The following is a 15,831-nucleotide window of genomic DNA, read 5'->3' as shown; positions in this document are numbered from 1 at the left end:
CAATTGCGTTTCGGCTTCGCCTCATCAGAAACCGACACTAACTTTTTGTCGGAATAGATTAGCGCCGGCTTGACGCAAATCCCTTAAAACTAAAACACACTTTGTGTTTCAATCGAACGACTGATCAAACGTGATGTCCCCTCCGAGCAGAAGTTCTGTTTATGCCGATGAGACACAGTGAAGCCGAAACCTGTCTTGGCTTAGCAGGCCTATGCGAAAGCACTATGCTATATTTCACCATAAGGAGGAAAATTTGGAAAACACCAAAATTTGTTGGTAAAACCAATCTTTCCACTTGAAGGGCACAAATCCTAATTTGTTACACAATTGCGTTTCGGCGTCATCGGAAATTATTAAATTTAAAAAAAATATAGCATAGCTTTTAAATCGTTTTTTTTTCAGTGTAGGAGTTTTTTTTCAGTGTAGGAGTCAATAAATAATTTTTTCAATATTTTTATTCAAAAATTTGACTAATTTTGTGAAAATCACTCCTACAACATTTTTTGTAGGATTTGTCATTTTAAAACATTTGAAAAAAATTGGTAAAAAAAAGTTTGGCCCTTTCCAAAAGACATTCTAGATCATTTTTGGAAATACAAAGTATGCAAAGTGGCTTTCTGTGACAAAGTTCTCATGTACAGAAAGCTTCATGAAAATCTGAGAGGGTGATGCCAACATTTGTTCGAGTTGGCGCGAAATTCGTCCTGTACAGACCCGGATCCTGGAAAGCTACTCCCAGAACCGCGTACTGCTATTCGAGACCGATGCCGGTCAGAAAAGGGTTCCGATTACCGCCGGAGTCCCGCAGGGCTCGATCCTAGGCCCGTTATTATGAAACCTCATGAATGACGGGGTTCTGAGACTGAAGTTCCTTCCTGGGGTCAAGATCGTCGGCTTTGCCGACGACGTAATCTTGGAGGTCTACAGGGAGTCAATCCCCGAGGTAGAACGGCATTATCGAGGATGATGTCCAACAGCTCAAAGGTGTGCGCCAGTAGACGTAGGCTACTGGCTGGCGTTGCCGTATCTATCCTCAGGTACGGTGGCTCGTCCTGATCAAGAGCACTGAGGGTAACCAGTTACCTGCAGAAACTGGAGAGCACCTATCGCGTGATGTGCCTCAGAGTTATATCTGCTTACCGCGCGGTATCACACGATGCATCCTGCGTGATAGCGAGCATGATGCCAATCGGGCTGGTCATCCGGGAAGATGAGAAGTGCTTTGAGCTGCGTGGCATTGGAGTAGTCTGCACCAGGGTGGTTTCGGTCGCCAGATGGCAGCGTAAGTGGGATAACTCCTCGAAAGGTAGGTGGAGCCACCGGCTGATATCTAACATATCGAGCTGGGTGGGTAGACCCCATGGGGAAGTTCACTTCCATCTGACACAATTCCTGTCAGGCCATGGCTGCTTCCGACAATACCTACACAGGTTCGGGCACGCGGAGGTCCCCGTCTGCCCTGACTGCCCAGGTGTCGACGAAACTGCCGAGCACATACTGTTCGTATGTCCTCGCTTCGACGTCGAAAGGAGAGCAATGCTTGACGTCTGTGGCTGGGACATAATCCCTGATACCCTTATTCAGCGGATGTGTCAAGCGATGGAGTAGTGGAACGCAGTCTCGCATGCGGGCACCCAGATTGCCCGCAGGCTACAGGGAATCTGGCGCATCGAGCAACACACGACGGGCACGACTAACTAGTGATTAGTTAGTTGGAGCGGAAAGAGCCGAACGCAAAAAAATGTGAGTGAATGGTCTGCTCATGCTGAGGCAGGTTTGGCGCAGCAACTGACAATCGCATAAGGGGTAAACCCAGCCACCCCGAAGCAAGGCAGAAGAGTGCGTGAATAGGCGTAGATATGGACTGCCTCATGCCAATATGGGAGGGTCGTAGCTTGTATGTTGGGACTTCGCTATTGATACCTCGTGGTGTGGCAGCACAAAAGTAAGCCTCACATGGTATGTTAGAGGTGAGCACAAAAGTAAGCCTCACAATGTACGCAAACAAGTAAGCCTCACATGGTATGTCAGAAGTGGGGCCTAAGAAAAATGTCCCACATGGGATGCCAGGGGGAGCGACATGGTATGATAGTGGTATGATCGAGAGTGAATCAGGTGATAGGGTGAGCATCCAAGTCAGCCTCACATGGCATGTTAGAGGTGAGCACAAAAGTAAGCCTCACAAGGTACGAAAGAGGTGAGCACTCAAGTAAGCCTCACATGGTGTGGTAGAGGTGAGCACAAAAATAAGCCTCACATGGAGTGGTAGAGAGTGAATCAGGGTGTGACAGAGCGAGCACCCAAGTAAGCCTCATACAGGACGTATGAACGCGTGAGCCAGAGTGAGTGAGTACATCAAGTACAATCATCCCCTCAGAAGTAATACCGAGAGGTAGTCCCTGGGGAGAACAATGGCGGAGCCAAATGGTGTTTAATCGGTATTACCTTGGTAGCTTGGCATCTACTAAGCACATGTACTGGGTCAGTGCGTAAATTGCATTCTCCATTGTAAAAAACACACACACACGCACAAAAATTTTCCGATCTCAACGAACTGAGTCGAATGGCATATGACTTTCGGTCCTCCGGGCCGGGATTAGGTTGACGATATTTAGAGCGATTGCATAACCTTTCTATATGAGAGAGGCAAACAGATAGAAAATTTCTGATATTTACTAATCTGTGGTACCTACTGTTAATGTTAATCACGTTACAAAAACCCCGCTTTAAACACTACCACCATCTTTATAGTATTGGTAAACTAACTTAGATATATGACTGATTACGTGACGTGTTAAAGTTAGTCCCTAAATGGAAATGCATTAAAAAATCCAAATTTTTAAAATGCATTTATTCTGGTATTTGAAAATGTTAGGAAATCTGACATGATGAGGATTTGAGGTGACGAGCTTTTAAAGCAAAATTATCTTAAAACCTTGCTATATGAATATTATTACGGAAAAAATACCAAGAACTCGAACAAAAAAAGCAGGCGACAGTGCTTCTAATTTATTGTAAATATTCTTTGCATTTAATTAGAATTTAATAGTCCAAATAATTTAATATGCTTAGGTAGGTTTTACGATATCTGTTACATCATTACATGTTACATGTTTTGCTTGATCTTAAGTCAGCAGAACAAGTTATTTCTCAAATTTTTTTGTCGTAACTAACGATTTACATTTCAATATAAGGGCCCCCTTTCAAAAATTCGGAAGAAAAATGATGTAAGATTTTGAACGCTTATATCTTTTGTTGTACTGAATGGATTTAATCAATTTCTTCGGCATTTTGTCGAAAATATTTGTACCAATGTTGTATTAAATTTTGGAATATGTAGGACATTCATTATCAACGGAAAAATAGTGTTTTGAAAAATCTTTCGAAAACGACTCGGAAAAGTGAAAATTTTTAGCCCATCCCGCACAGAGCTGTCAATATGGTGCAGAAACCGAACAATAAAATAATGAAAAGTTTATATATAAGTCCACTACATGTTTGTTCCTATGATTATTCGTATTGGGTTGCTTGACGAGAGCAGTTGGTGGGGGAAAGCCGGCATATTAGTTTGGGTTAAGCCATTAGAAGCCGGACGCAAAGGAACGGCTCATGCACGCCACGAGAACGAGCGAGAAAGCGATAGTAGTGCATATTAGCGAAAGTGTTACGTACATTTTGAACCTTAATAACTTTTCTTCTACTAAACGGATTGCCAATCTTGTTTCATAAATCGGAAGGAAAACTTTCAACGCTTGCTACCGATACGTTGTTTGCTATATAAAATTTGTTTAAATAGTTCAAAAACTACTTTAAATGAGAATCAACATTAATGATAAAACCTATAAATAGGGGTGTCGCAGCTTTTTTAAAAGCCAGACGTGTGTAAGACGCAGTGCATAACAGACGTGCGTGGTCGTGAGAAGCTGCATCGGACGACCAATCAAATCGGCTTCCGCCGGAGAGAAGAAAAACGTTGGTCAAGGTGGTGGCGGTGTGAAGGCCAAAAGGCTAAGAAACGCAGTCACTGAAAAGGCGGTAGTAACTGCCACTAAAAATGCCACCAAAACATCGAAGGCTGCAAAGCGTACTCATTCGGTGTGAGCTGCGAAAGGGAAAAGATCATATGTATGTACGCAGTAAAAACAATCGTCGGCAAGGTTTGAATTGTTTCAAAAGATTCTCGTCTTGTATCAACATAGTTATCTACAAACCGTCTGTTACGCCCTTTGGTGAGCACACCTCACTATAAAACGCAGCCGCTCCCTGCGACGTCCGATGGGATCAACATCGATCGACCTTGCACTGAGATGCGAAATACTAACACCAAAAAGCTATAGCAGCGACAGATATTAGCTAGTAGTTCAGAACCGAAGCAAACTTTTCTTTAGAAACGGTTAGGAGTGATAGAAGCCAATTCCATTTGAAGTCAGGTCGTTTGTTATACATTTCTCACCAAGAAAGAGCGTGGTATAATTTGTGCGCGCAGTGGATTACTTTTAAGGTGAAATTAGTTCATTTAGTTAAAAAATCTTACTGAATATTTCTTTGTCTATTTCTCATACCACATGCGATTTGCAGGTTAATTATCTAATAAGATCATTGACATAACCTACCCAAACTATCAGAATTAAAATTTATCACCATTAAGGATTAGCAGGTAATATTTTTATATATAAGATCGTCGCCTAATAAGCCTAATTACCTAAATCGATTACCAGTACAGTTCATAAACTCATAATTACCGCAAGCGACCATATTCCGGTCGTTAACAGGAAAATACGGCACTAAACGTGAGTTGAAACTATAATCCTCTCGCACCATATGCTACATGGTTGCTCATACTAATTGTTCCTATCAATTGCATTTGCAGGGAAAATTTAATTCGACTGAATAAATCGTATTTAAACTCTGGAAACGACTGTTGCATATTACTGTAACATCTTAAATTTTCCGTTTAACTAAACCGGAATGTCTACCGAAAGCGTAGCAGGTATCGATGTCAAATCGAAGCGCGATCCAGGAAAAGCTGGCGCGAAATGCGGTCAATGTGAGAGGTTCGGTCGTAATCGTATGGTGGATTGTGATGAATGCAAGTTTTGGTACCATTATGAGTGTGCACAAGTGACCCACGAAGTTCCCGATGGTCCCTGGATCTGCAGCGGATGTGTTAAGAAATCTGTCGAATCCAGCACTACCACAATTCTCCAGATTAAACTGCAGGAGCAGAAGAGGAAGCAGCAACAAGAGCTGCAGCGGCTATTAGAGCAGCAGCAGCAAGAGTGGCAGCACCTACAGCAGCTGCAGCAGTCCGGGGATCAAGATGCTGAAACTCGAGCAACTGGAGATCAAATAATCCCGAACGAAAATCATAACAAGGCACCACTGGCATCCTCTACACCGGTAAAACTTGGTTCAGTAGGATTGGAATCGGGCTACTCCGAGAGCAACCAACGCATGCAAGTACTGGAACAGACCAATCGCGAACTTCGCGAACAGCTAGACCGAATGCAACGAACACTCTTTTCAGAATATTCGATCTTCCATCAACAAACTGCAAGCGTTGCCCAGTACGAATTACCATCAACTCATCCGTCATTACAGAGCAACTTAGGAACTACGAGGAAAACTATGTTGCCTCCATTGAGTACTATCACTGAAAGGACCGAACAATCTTGTCGTGGCGGAAGCGCTGTCTCGCTGTCGTCAAAGGGTTCGTCTAGATCAGCTAAACTACGAGAACTCCAAACAAAAGCTCTGGCAGAGAGACAAGCTTTGGAGAAAAAGCAACTGGAGGAGAGGTTGGCGCTTGAACGTGCACTACTGGATCAAGATACGGATGAAGATACTGAGTTCGAGTCGAGCTCGAACATCCAAAAAATCGACGAATGGCTACGAGAATCGAATAGAGCTAGAGATAACCTTCCTCCAATCAACGAAACTGGATTGCCTGCCTACACATTTCAACCAGATTTTACACCTACTCAAAATCGGGTGAAGCAACAATCACGCACATTACCACCCAATCACCATGGCAATACGTTGCTGAACAAAAATCATTTGGCAGCGCGACACACGGTGAAGGACCTCCCACGATTCGGAGGTGACCCAGAGGACTGGCCAAGGTTTATAGCGGCATATGAACGCACGACAAGGATGTGTGGGTTTGGAAACAACGAACTTTTGGATCGTTTAGAACGTAGCCTGTATGATCGTGCCCTCAGTGCAGTCAAAAGTCTGCTGTTGCACCCTGAAAACGTCCCGGTGATAATCGGCAGATTAAAAACATTGTTTGGTAACCCCGAGATCATCGTAGAAACAATGGTAAGGCGTGTTCGGACGATACCGCAACCAAAAGCTGACAGGATGGACACAATTATCGATTTCGGAGTGGCAGTACAAAATCTGTGTTCTACTGCTCAAGCGTGCCAGATGAACGAATGCTTATATAATGTGGCGCTGCTGCAGGAGTTGGTCGAATGTCTGCCACCCACAATCAAGCTCAACTGGGCTCTTCATCGGCAAGGCAAGAACACAGTGTCCTTGGCTGACTTCAGTGATTGGTTGGGAAACCTAGTGGACGCTTTGAGCAAGGTGTCAAGACCACAACAAGGAGTTGAATGCCATCGAAATCAGCGAGATCGTAGGGATGAAGCCTACATTCACGTACATTCCGATACCATGCCAGACAAACAACACCCAAAGATGTGCTCTGCCTGTGAGAAGAACTGCCAGTCTCTGGATAAATGTGATACATTTCGCAAAATGTCTTCGCAATCCCGTTGGTCATTTATTAAAGACAAAAATATATGTCGTAAGTGCTTGAAGAAACACTTCAAATCTTGCGACACGAAGGTGTCCTGCGGTAGAAACGGTTGTCCGTACCTGCATCATCAGCTTCTTCACGACGACAGTAAGCACAAGCTTCCTGTTCAAGCGGTGAAGACCAATCCTACTTGCAATGCACACCAATGTTGTCTGGGCGCAGTGCTGTTTAAGTATGTCAAGATCACCATACATGGACGAGAAGGCAAGTCGATAAATACTTACGCATTCCTCGATAGCGGTTCAACATGTTCGCTGATGGAACATAGTCTCTGGGAGCAACTCGGACTAGAAGGTGAGAAGTACCCATTATGCATAAACTGGACAGGAGGTCAAGGTCGATACGAGTCGGAATCCATCAAATGTACGGTAGACGTCTCTGGAATTCACAGTGATAAACGCAATCATCTAAACAAAGTGCATACTGTGAAGAGTCTGCAGCTACCAGCACAGACGCTGAATATCGACGATCTCTCCAAGCACTACAAGCATTTGTCTGGACTGCCAGTTGACTCGTATGAAGAAGTTCGTCCAAGAATACTACTGGGAATGGACAACATTCATCTGGATCATCCGATAGAGGCTCGCGAAGGTGGAGAAAATCAACCTGTGGCTACACTTACTCGGCTAGGCTGGATAGTTTACGGTCCGTGCTCGGTAGTCGAATCTTCACTTAGAGACGATGACCGCAAAGAATTTAACTACCATATCTGTCAGTGCGAAACAATCCACCTAGAGATGAAGCAGTATTTTTCGCTGGACAGTCTTGGTATCCAGAAACCAAATAAGCCTTTGATGTCCAAAGCTGACGAACGTGCGATGGACCTACTTAAGACTAAGACGGTCCGAGATGGGAAGCGATACACGACCGGACTACTGTGGAAATACGACGATGTTCAGTTGCCAGAAACAAAGGACATGGCCCTTAACAGATTGCGATGCCTGGAGAAGCGAATGGTCCGTGAACCGGATTTAGCAGCTGCTTTACAAGCGAAAATAGAGGATTACGTGCAGAAAGGCTACATCAGGAAGTTGACGGAAGAAGAAGAACGAGTTCACCATGACCGCGTCTGGTACCTTCCGATTTTCGTAGTGGCGAACGCAAACAAACCAGGGAAAATACGCATTGTTTGGGACGCTGCTGCAACAGTACGAGGTGTTTCACTGAACACATTCCTTTTGAAAGGACCCGATCAGCTCACTTCACTATTTCACGTCCTATTCCGTTTTCGGGAATTTCGTACTGCGGTAACGGGTGACATCAGAGAAATGTTTCACCAGGTGGCAGTACACAAAGAGGATCAACACTGTCAACGCTTCCTGTGGAACAATGGGCAGCCTGGTTCAACTCCGTCAGTTTATGTCATGCAAGTGATGACGTTCGGTGCAAGCTGCTCTCCAAGCTGTGCACAGTTCGTCAAAAACACGAATGCAGAACGATTTGCCACGGAATTTCCGGAAGCAGTCAACGCTATCATCAATGACCACTACGTGGACGATATGCTCAGTAGTGTCGAAACAGAGCAAGAAGCTATCGAACTGGCAATTAACGTTCGAGATATCCATGCACAAGGTGGCTTCGAGATTAGAGGATGGCGATCAAACTCAAGCAAGGTGCTGGTAGCACTGCACGAGCAGCAGGGAGACGAGAAAAGTTTAAACGTGACATCGCAGTTCTCAACAGAGAAGGTACTGGGCATGTGGTGGAGCTCCTCTGCTGACACATTCACCTTCAAACTTCCCACTAAACCTGATAAAGATCTCCTCAGTGGCAAAAGAGTCCCAACTAAGAAAGAAGTTGTGCGAGTACTTATGAGCATCTTTGATCCGTTAGGACTCCTTGCCAACGTCTTAATGTACCTCAAAATTCTGATCCAAGAAATTTGGCGTTCGAACATCGGCTGGGATGAAACAATCACAGCAGTTCAACTCGCAAAATGGCATACCTGGTTGAAAGTAATCGAGAAGGTAGAAACCGTCTCAGTTCCCAGATGCTATCGCTTAATTACTTCATGCTCACCACAAACCAATGTGCAACTGCACGTGTTCGTAGACGCAAGTATAAATGGAATAGCAGCGGTCGCTTACTTGCGGTTTGAAGAAGATGACAAAATTGAATGCTCTTTCGTAGCAGCCAAAACAAGAGTTGCGCCCAATAAGCTGACGTCGATTCCCCGGCTTGAATTACAAGCAGCTGTTATCGGAGTTCGTCTTGCTCAGACAATTGCAGAAAGTCACCGTATCAATATCAATAAACGGTTTTTTTGGACGGATGCTCGCGACGTTCTTTGCTGGTTACACTCCGACCATAAGCAGTTTAGCCCGTTCGTTGGATTTCGGGTCGGCGAAATTTTGGAAAGCACTGAACTATATGAATGGCGCTGGGTGCCCACCAAACTGAATCCAGCGGACGACGGAACGAAATGGCAGAAAACTCCCGATCTTTCTTCTGATAGCAGATGGCTTCGGGGACGTGGCTTTATCTGGGAACAGCAAACTGCGTGGCCTGAAATGCTGACGCACATTGGTACGACATCATTGGAATTGAAGCACTCGGTCGGACTACACTGCGTCACTGTTCCAGTGGTAAGCTGCGAGAATTTTTCGACATGGATTCGCCTTCTGCGTCATATAGCCCAGCTAAAGCGATACATTCAAAATCTCAAGGCTTCAAAAAATGGAACCGCACTCACGTTTGGCGAACTCACTCAAGAAGAATTGTTAACGGCTGAAACATACCTATTTCGTTTGGCACAGGAAGCAGTCTATCTCGAGGAAATAGCGATTCTCATCAAAGCAGCTAACTCTGGCGATAAGTACAAATATCGAATACCCAAAACTAGTTCGATCTACAAGTTGTCACCATACCTCGACGATACAGGCATACTACGGATGCGTGGAAGGACAGAAACTTGCGAATATGCCGAACCGGACGCCTACTGTCCGATTATGCTTCCTCGGAGCCATCACGTAACGCAACTTATAGTGCGATCGATGCACTGGCGCTATCACCACCTCAACCATGAGACAGTTGTGAACGAGCTTCGACAAAGGTACAAGATCCCGAAGCTGCGCCGCGTATGTTACAAAGTACGGAAGTCGTGTCAAACCTGCAAAAATCGTCTTGCTCGTCCTGTTGCTCCACTCATGGCTGATCTACCACCTGCAAGACTAGCCGCGTTCACCAGACCATTTTCATACACTGGCGTGGATTATTTTGGCCCGATGTCTGTGACTGTTAATCGACATGTAGAAAAGCGTTGGGGAGTAATGCTCACCTGTATGGTGACACAAGCTGTGCACATCGAGATTGCACATTCGCTCAACACCGATTCATGTATACTAGCACTTCGCAACTTTATGTCACTGCGTGGAACACCACTTGAGCTATTTAGTGACAAGGGTACAAACTTTGTTAGTGCAGACCGCGAGCTGAAGGCGGCGTACCAGAATATCGACCAAAACCAACTGATCAAGGAGTTCACTACACCCAATACCAAATGGTCATTCAACCCTCCAGGATCTCCGCACATGGTTGGTAGTTGGGAAAGGATGGTACAGTCCGTAAAGAAGATTCTCAATCAGATAAAACTTCCGCGCAACCCGACCGATGAAGTTCTTCGAAACACGCTACTAGAGATCGCCAATGTTATTAACTCACGACCTTTAACATATATTCCGGTCGACGACGAGTGCCCCCTTGCCTTAACACCCAATCATTTTCTGCTCAATTCTTCGAGCGGATGCAAACCACTTACGCTACTCGATGACAGCCCCGCTGCGCTTAAAAACAACTGGAAGGCGTCACAAATCTATGCTAATATATTCTGGAGACGGTGGGTCAAAGAATACTTGCCCACCATCAGTCGCCGTTCGAAGTGGCATCAACCCCTAAAGCCCATCCAAGTTGGTGACGTCGTTGTTATTGTTGACCCAGCACTACCGCGCAACTGCTGGCCAATGGGACGAGTGGTGGAAACCAAAATTAACAACAAGGATGGACAAGTTCGGAGTGCTGTCGTGCGAGCCAACGAGCGATACTACGAACGACCCGTTACGAAGCTGGCGGTTCTAGATGTAGGAGTCAACGAAAGTAAGCTGGACAACGATTCCAGCGTACTGGGGGGGAGTGTTACGCCCTTTGGTGAGCACACCTCACTATAAAACGCAGCCGCTCCCTGCGACGTCCGATGGGATCAACATCGATCGACCTTGCACTGAGATGCGAAATACTAACACCAAGAAGCTATAGCAGCGACAGATATTAGCTAGTAGTTCAGAACCGAAGCAAACTTTTCTTTAGAAACGGTTAGGAGTGATAGAAGCCAATTCCATTTGAAGTCAGGTCGTTTGTTATACATTTCTCACCAAGAAAGAGCGTGGTATAATTTGTGCGCGCAGTGGATTACTTTTAAGGTGAAATTAGTTCATTTAGTTAAAAAATCTTACTGAATATTTCTTTGTCTATTTCTCATACCACATGCGATTTGCAGGTTAATTATCTAATAAGATCATTAACATAACCTACCCAAACTATCAGAATTAAAATTTATCACCATTAAGGATTAGCAGGTAATATTTTTATATATAAGATCGTCGCCTAATAAGCCTAATTACCTAAATCGATTACCAGTACAGTTCATAAACTCATAATTACCGCAAGCGACCATATTCCGGTCGTTAATAGGAAAATACGGCACTAAACGTGAGTTGAAACTATAATCCTCTCGCACCATATGCTACATGGTTGCTCATACTAATTGTTCCTATCAATTGCATTTGCAGGGAAAATTTAATTCGACTGAATAAATCGTATTTAAACTCTGGAAACGCCTGTTGCATATTACTGTAACACCGTCCTTATTAGGACGAATGCAAAATGGAAAAAGAATTTAATTAGAAAGTTTCTTTTATTAACTAGTATTAAGTTTGCGCTTGTTAATTCTGTACTATTATCAGTGAATCATAAGAAAATGTTTTTCTAACCTACTAACCCGAAGGTTTTTGCAAATCCTTCCAAGAAAATCATTGAATGTGGCAACTCTGCCACTAAGCGAAAGCTACACCAAAACGAATGATGAAAATATTTTCATTTATCGAACAAAAGGATGGCCTTCCATCTGCATAGTGAAGTCAATAAATAGGAACGCCTTGATACAAAGCGTGCTAATTCGGTGTGAGCTGCGAAAGGGGAAAGATCGTATATATGTACGCAGTAAAAAAATCGTCGGCAAGGTTTGAATTGTTTCAAAATATTCTCGTCTTGTATCAACATAGTTATCTACAAACCGTCCTTATTAGGACGAATGCAAAATGGAAAAAAGAATTTAATTAGAAAGTTTCTTTTATTAACTAGTATTAAGTTTGCGCTTGTTAATTCTGTACTTTTACCAGTGAATCATAATAAAATGTTTTTCTAATCTACAAACCCGAAAGATTTTGCAAATCCTTCCAAGAAAATCATTGAATGTGGCAACTCTGCCACTAAGCTAAAGCTACACCAAAACGAATGATGAAAATATTTTCATTTTTCGAACAAAAGGATGGCCTTCCATCTGCATTGTAAAGTCAAGAAATAGGAACGCCTTGATGCAAAGCGTGCTAATTCTGTGCGAGCTGCGAAAGGGGAAAGATCGTATGTATGTACGCAGTAAAAACAATCGTCGGCAAGTTTTGAATTGTTTCAAAAGATTCTCGTCTTGCATCAACATAGTTATCTACAAACCGTCCTTATTAGGACGAATGCAAAATGGAAAAGATGGGTTGGTAATGTATATGACATAACAGGGGTGTCGTGACCACACTTCGAACTTATTTCAAATCTTGCAAAGCATAAATTGACATAATTTCAATGATTGTTCCTATATGAATGAAATGACAAATTTTCAGGTTAACACGGCAATAACTTTGCAATTTATAGAACAATTTTATAGTTTTAGTTATCAGAACTTGGTAATAAAATTGTTTTACTGAATAGATTAACGAACGGGAACCCCAGGAAAATTTCGCTGAGCCCGGTGAATCGAACTTAATGCGTAAAATTTAGCCATTTGAAAGAGATACAAGCAGAATTTTAAGAATATGATCATCGCGGTTATGTCCCGGACATTACCCGCCCCTAGTTTTTCGCTAAGCGTGATTCATTTCTGTACGCTAGGAAAAAGATTCCGATGGTTGTTTCGAGAGATTTTAACAGCAAGAAAATATGAATGAATGAATGTCTCAACGAGCTTAGAATTCCCTATCAACGCTGACGTCAACAACAAAGGTACTTTTCAGAACCACCATAATTATTATAAAGAATAACTTGAAACATTCCCACATATTTCATTGAGTATCATTCGATTTGAATTACAAGCCAAACGAATAGTCACGACACTCCGGTTATGTCCTAGACATTACCCACCCATCTTTTTTTTACAAGCTCATTTAGTTAGCATTTAATGACTTAAATCATTAAATATGCTTTAGTAGATTTAGCAGTGACTTTCCCATAATTGTTCTGTTTGATGTGAACCCAGCAGAACAAGTTGTTTCTTTAAAAAAAATTGTAGGGTGTCGACTCATTGCTGAAAATGAAATTCCCTGATTTTCCAGGTTTTTCCAAACCTTTTTAAAAAAATTCGAGAGTGCTCAAACAAATCAAATTAAATTCACAATTTTCAATGTGTATTGTTTGAGCTCACACCATTTTTGCATTTTTAGTTAGTTTTAAACCTTTTGTATTTTCCATTTCAATTAAACCACTTTTGGTCTTTTAACTGCCATGTAATTTAAATATTTCCAAATCTAAACAAGTTTCATCCTCTAAAATTTAAAAAAAAATGTTTTCTAGAGGCCTGATTGTGACGAATCTTGGATCAATGCATTGCATACTCATCGTGGTGCTTATGGAAATCACAGACCAACAGACATAACACTCGAAAACAATGCTTCGCCTAATATAACGGTTATTTTAAATATAGTTTTGGTTGGGGCTGTGGTCGTATTTGCGATAAGGCCGCCTCTGGCATATGCACAAGTAAGCTGAGGATAGACCACTAGTGAAAAATTGTTACCAGGCCCGAGGGATGACCGACAAGCAAATGAGTGTATGGGACCGTGTATAAAAGGAGGAGCTAGTGTTCTGGAAAAATTAGCGGATTGACATTTTGGGGATGCATTTCCTCATAGTGTTATGTATTTTAGTCTGTGTGGAAATGGTGATGAGTCTGGGATCTTCCGTTAACCTTCTGGCAGTCGTGCTGGTGCACTGAGTGCACACTGCTTTGAAAAGCTAGCAAATTGTCTTTGGGCAACTGCGGCTGCTCATTCAGTGGGCCATATGCGCCCTTGAAGGTGGTCGTAACCCATTCTTACTTCAATTTTCAATCGGCCCTATTCTGCGCGGCGTGTGACGTGAGACGATTAATCTCACCTCACTCTACGTGACTTTTCTCACCCAATTCTGAAGAGTCACTTCGGGTGACGTGAGATGCCCATTTAACCGCAATGGGGAATCTCACCTTACTCGAGTCGACTCTCAGAATAGGGTGAGAAAAGTCACGTAAAGTGAGGTGAGATTAGTCGTCTCACGTCACACGCCGCGCAGAATAGGGCCGAATGTAAAGTTTGTTCGCGACAAAATATGGAAACCTAAAAACACATAGATCTCTTGATGTATTCAATCAAAAATGAAATATCTTTCTCAAATATGGACGTATGTCTTTTTTATCTAAAAATACATAATTCGTTGACATGTTAAATGCGCTTTCAAAAATGGGTCGAAAGAAATGCGTATTAGAAATAATATGTGCGGTCCAAACGGAAATCAAAAGATATCTCATTGGAATAGTTATAAAAAGCTTGGCTAATCGGCAAGCTCTATTCACACTGTTTCCAAAACATCTAATACTCGATTGCCATCAGCTACATATAAAAGAAATGCAAAATACAATCTTAAGAAACGACCCAATGGATTCGATAGTGAGACAAACATTCTGTTCCTACACTAATAAAATAATAAATAAAAACGTCAAATGAGTTTGTGCATAATTCGAAGCATCATCAAGGAACGAAGTCATTGAAGGTATTGATTATTTCGAATTATAGTGATAGGCAGAATATGTAGGCTAAACACTTCTTCGAAAATTGTAACGTGGATATTCTACCAATTTTTCCTGCGTGGCAATGGATTACAAAACTTGGACGTAGAAGACTTCAACCAAGCTTCATGGCATGTAACGAAATGAAGTATTAAAGTAATTTTGAACGATAGAGAAGTCTAAGTTTCTCAAGAAATAATTGGTTAAACAGGTCTTCTGCAACAGTGGGTGAACCAGTAAAAACTTCATACCAACAGGAAGGTATCCCAGAATATATACTAAGAAGATTGTTTACAGAAACGGTTTAACCACTTCTGTGCAGTAATAATCCGTTTTTCATGTTCTGGTTAGATTTGGATTCTTCTTTTTAACCTTCCGGAAGTCATGCTAGTGCACTGAGTGCACGCTGCTCTGAAAATCTAGCGAAATCGTCTGAGCGCACCAGCGGCTGCTCGTTCAGTGGGTCATTTGCGCGACTTCCGTAGGGTTAATAATGATTGCGTTGTTGATACAAAATCATCCAGCACTTTTTCACAACTTTAAAATAGGGGCATAATTCAAGAAAATGTCGAATAATCACAAGAAAAAACAGACAGGTCTGCGAACAAATATTAGAAACCGGTTTTTCATAAGTTTACTTGTGATTTGAGACAAACAGTTTTTTAGTCTCTCATTTGCCTGCCATTTCCCACCAATTCGTCATTTCAGAAATTAAGTACCCTCTAAACTGCCGTTGAGATCGTATTCGCCCCATGTTCTATGAAATTCCCTCTATACATAGACAATTATGCGTTGAACGGAAGTGAAAAGGTCAGTTGGAAAGTCCATCTTGTAATATAATAAATACAAACAAATAAATAAATAAAGCGATTTTTAATGCAATCTGGCAATAGCAGCACGTTGTGAGATGAGTGAAGCTTCAAAA

The 15,831-nt window shown here is 42.5% G+C and overlaps 1 protein-coding gene across 1 annotated transcript; it reads left to right on the top strand.

The window, feature by feature from the left end:
• Window positions 1–4,968: 4,968 nt before the first annotated feature.
• LOC131687752 (uncharacterized) lies at window positions 4,969–10,986 on the top strand. Its single transcript, XM_058971845.1, has one exon. It carries the CDS (start codon window positions 4,969–4,971, stop codon window positions 10,984–10,986), a length of 6,018 nt encoding a protein of 2,005 aa, XP_058827828.1.
• The last annotated feature ends 4,845 nt before the right edge of the window (window positions 10,987–15,831 follow it).

This window comes from Topomyia yanbarensis, chromosome 3, assembly GCF_030247195.1.
Source record: "Topomyia yanbarensis strain Yona2022 chromosome 3, ASM3024719v1, whole genome shotgun sequence".
Lineage (NCBI taxonomy): Eukaryota > Metazoa > Arthropoda > Insecta > Diptera > Culicidae > Topomyia > Topomyia yanbarensis.
This window is presented reverse-complemented; position numbering and strand designations above follow the sequence as displayed.

Coding starts and splice junctions, on each gene's coding strand:
- LOC131687752 (XM_058971845.1), top strand. CDS start 4,969: ATGTCTACCGAAAGCGTAGCAGGTATCGATGTCAAATCGAAGCGCGAT.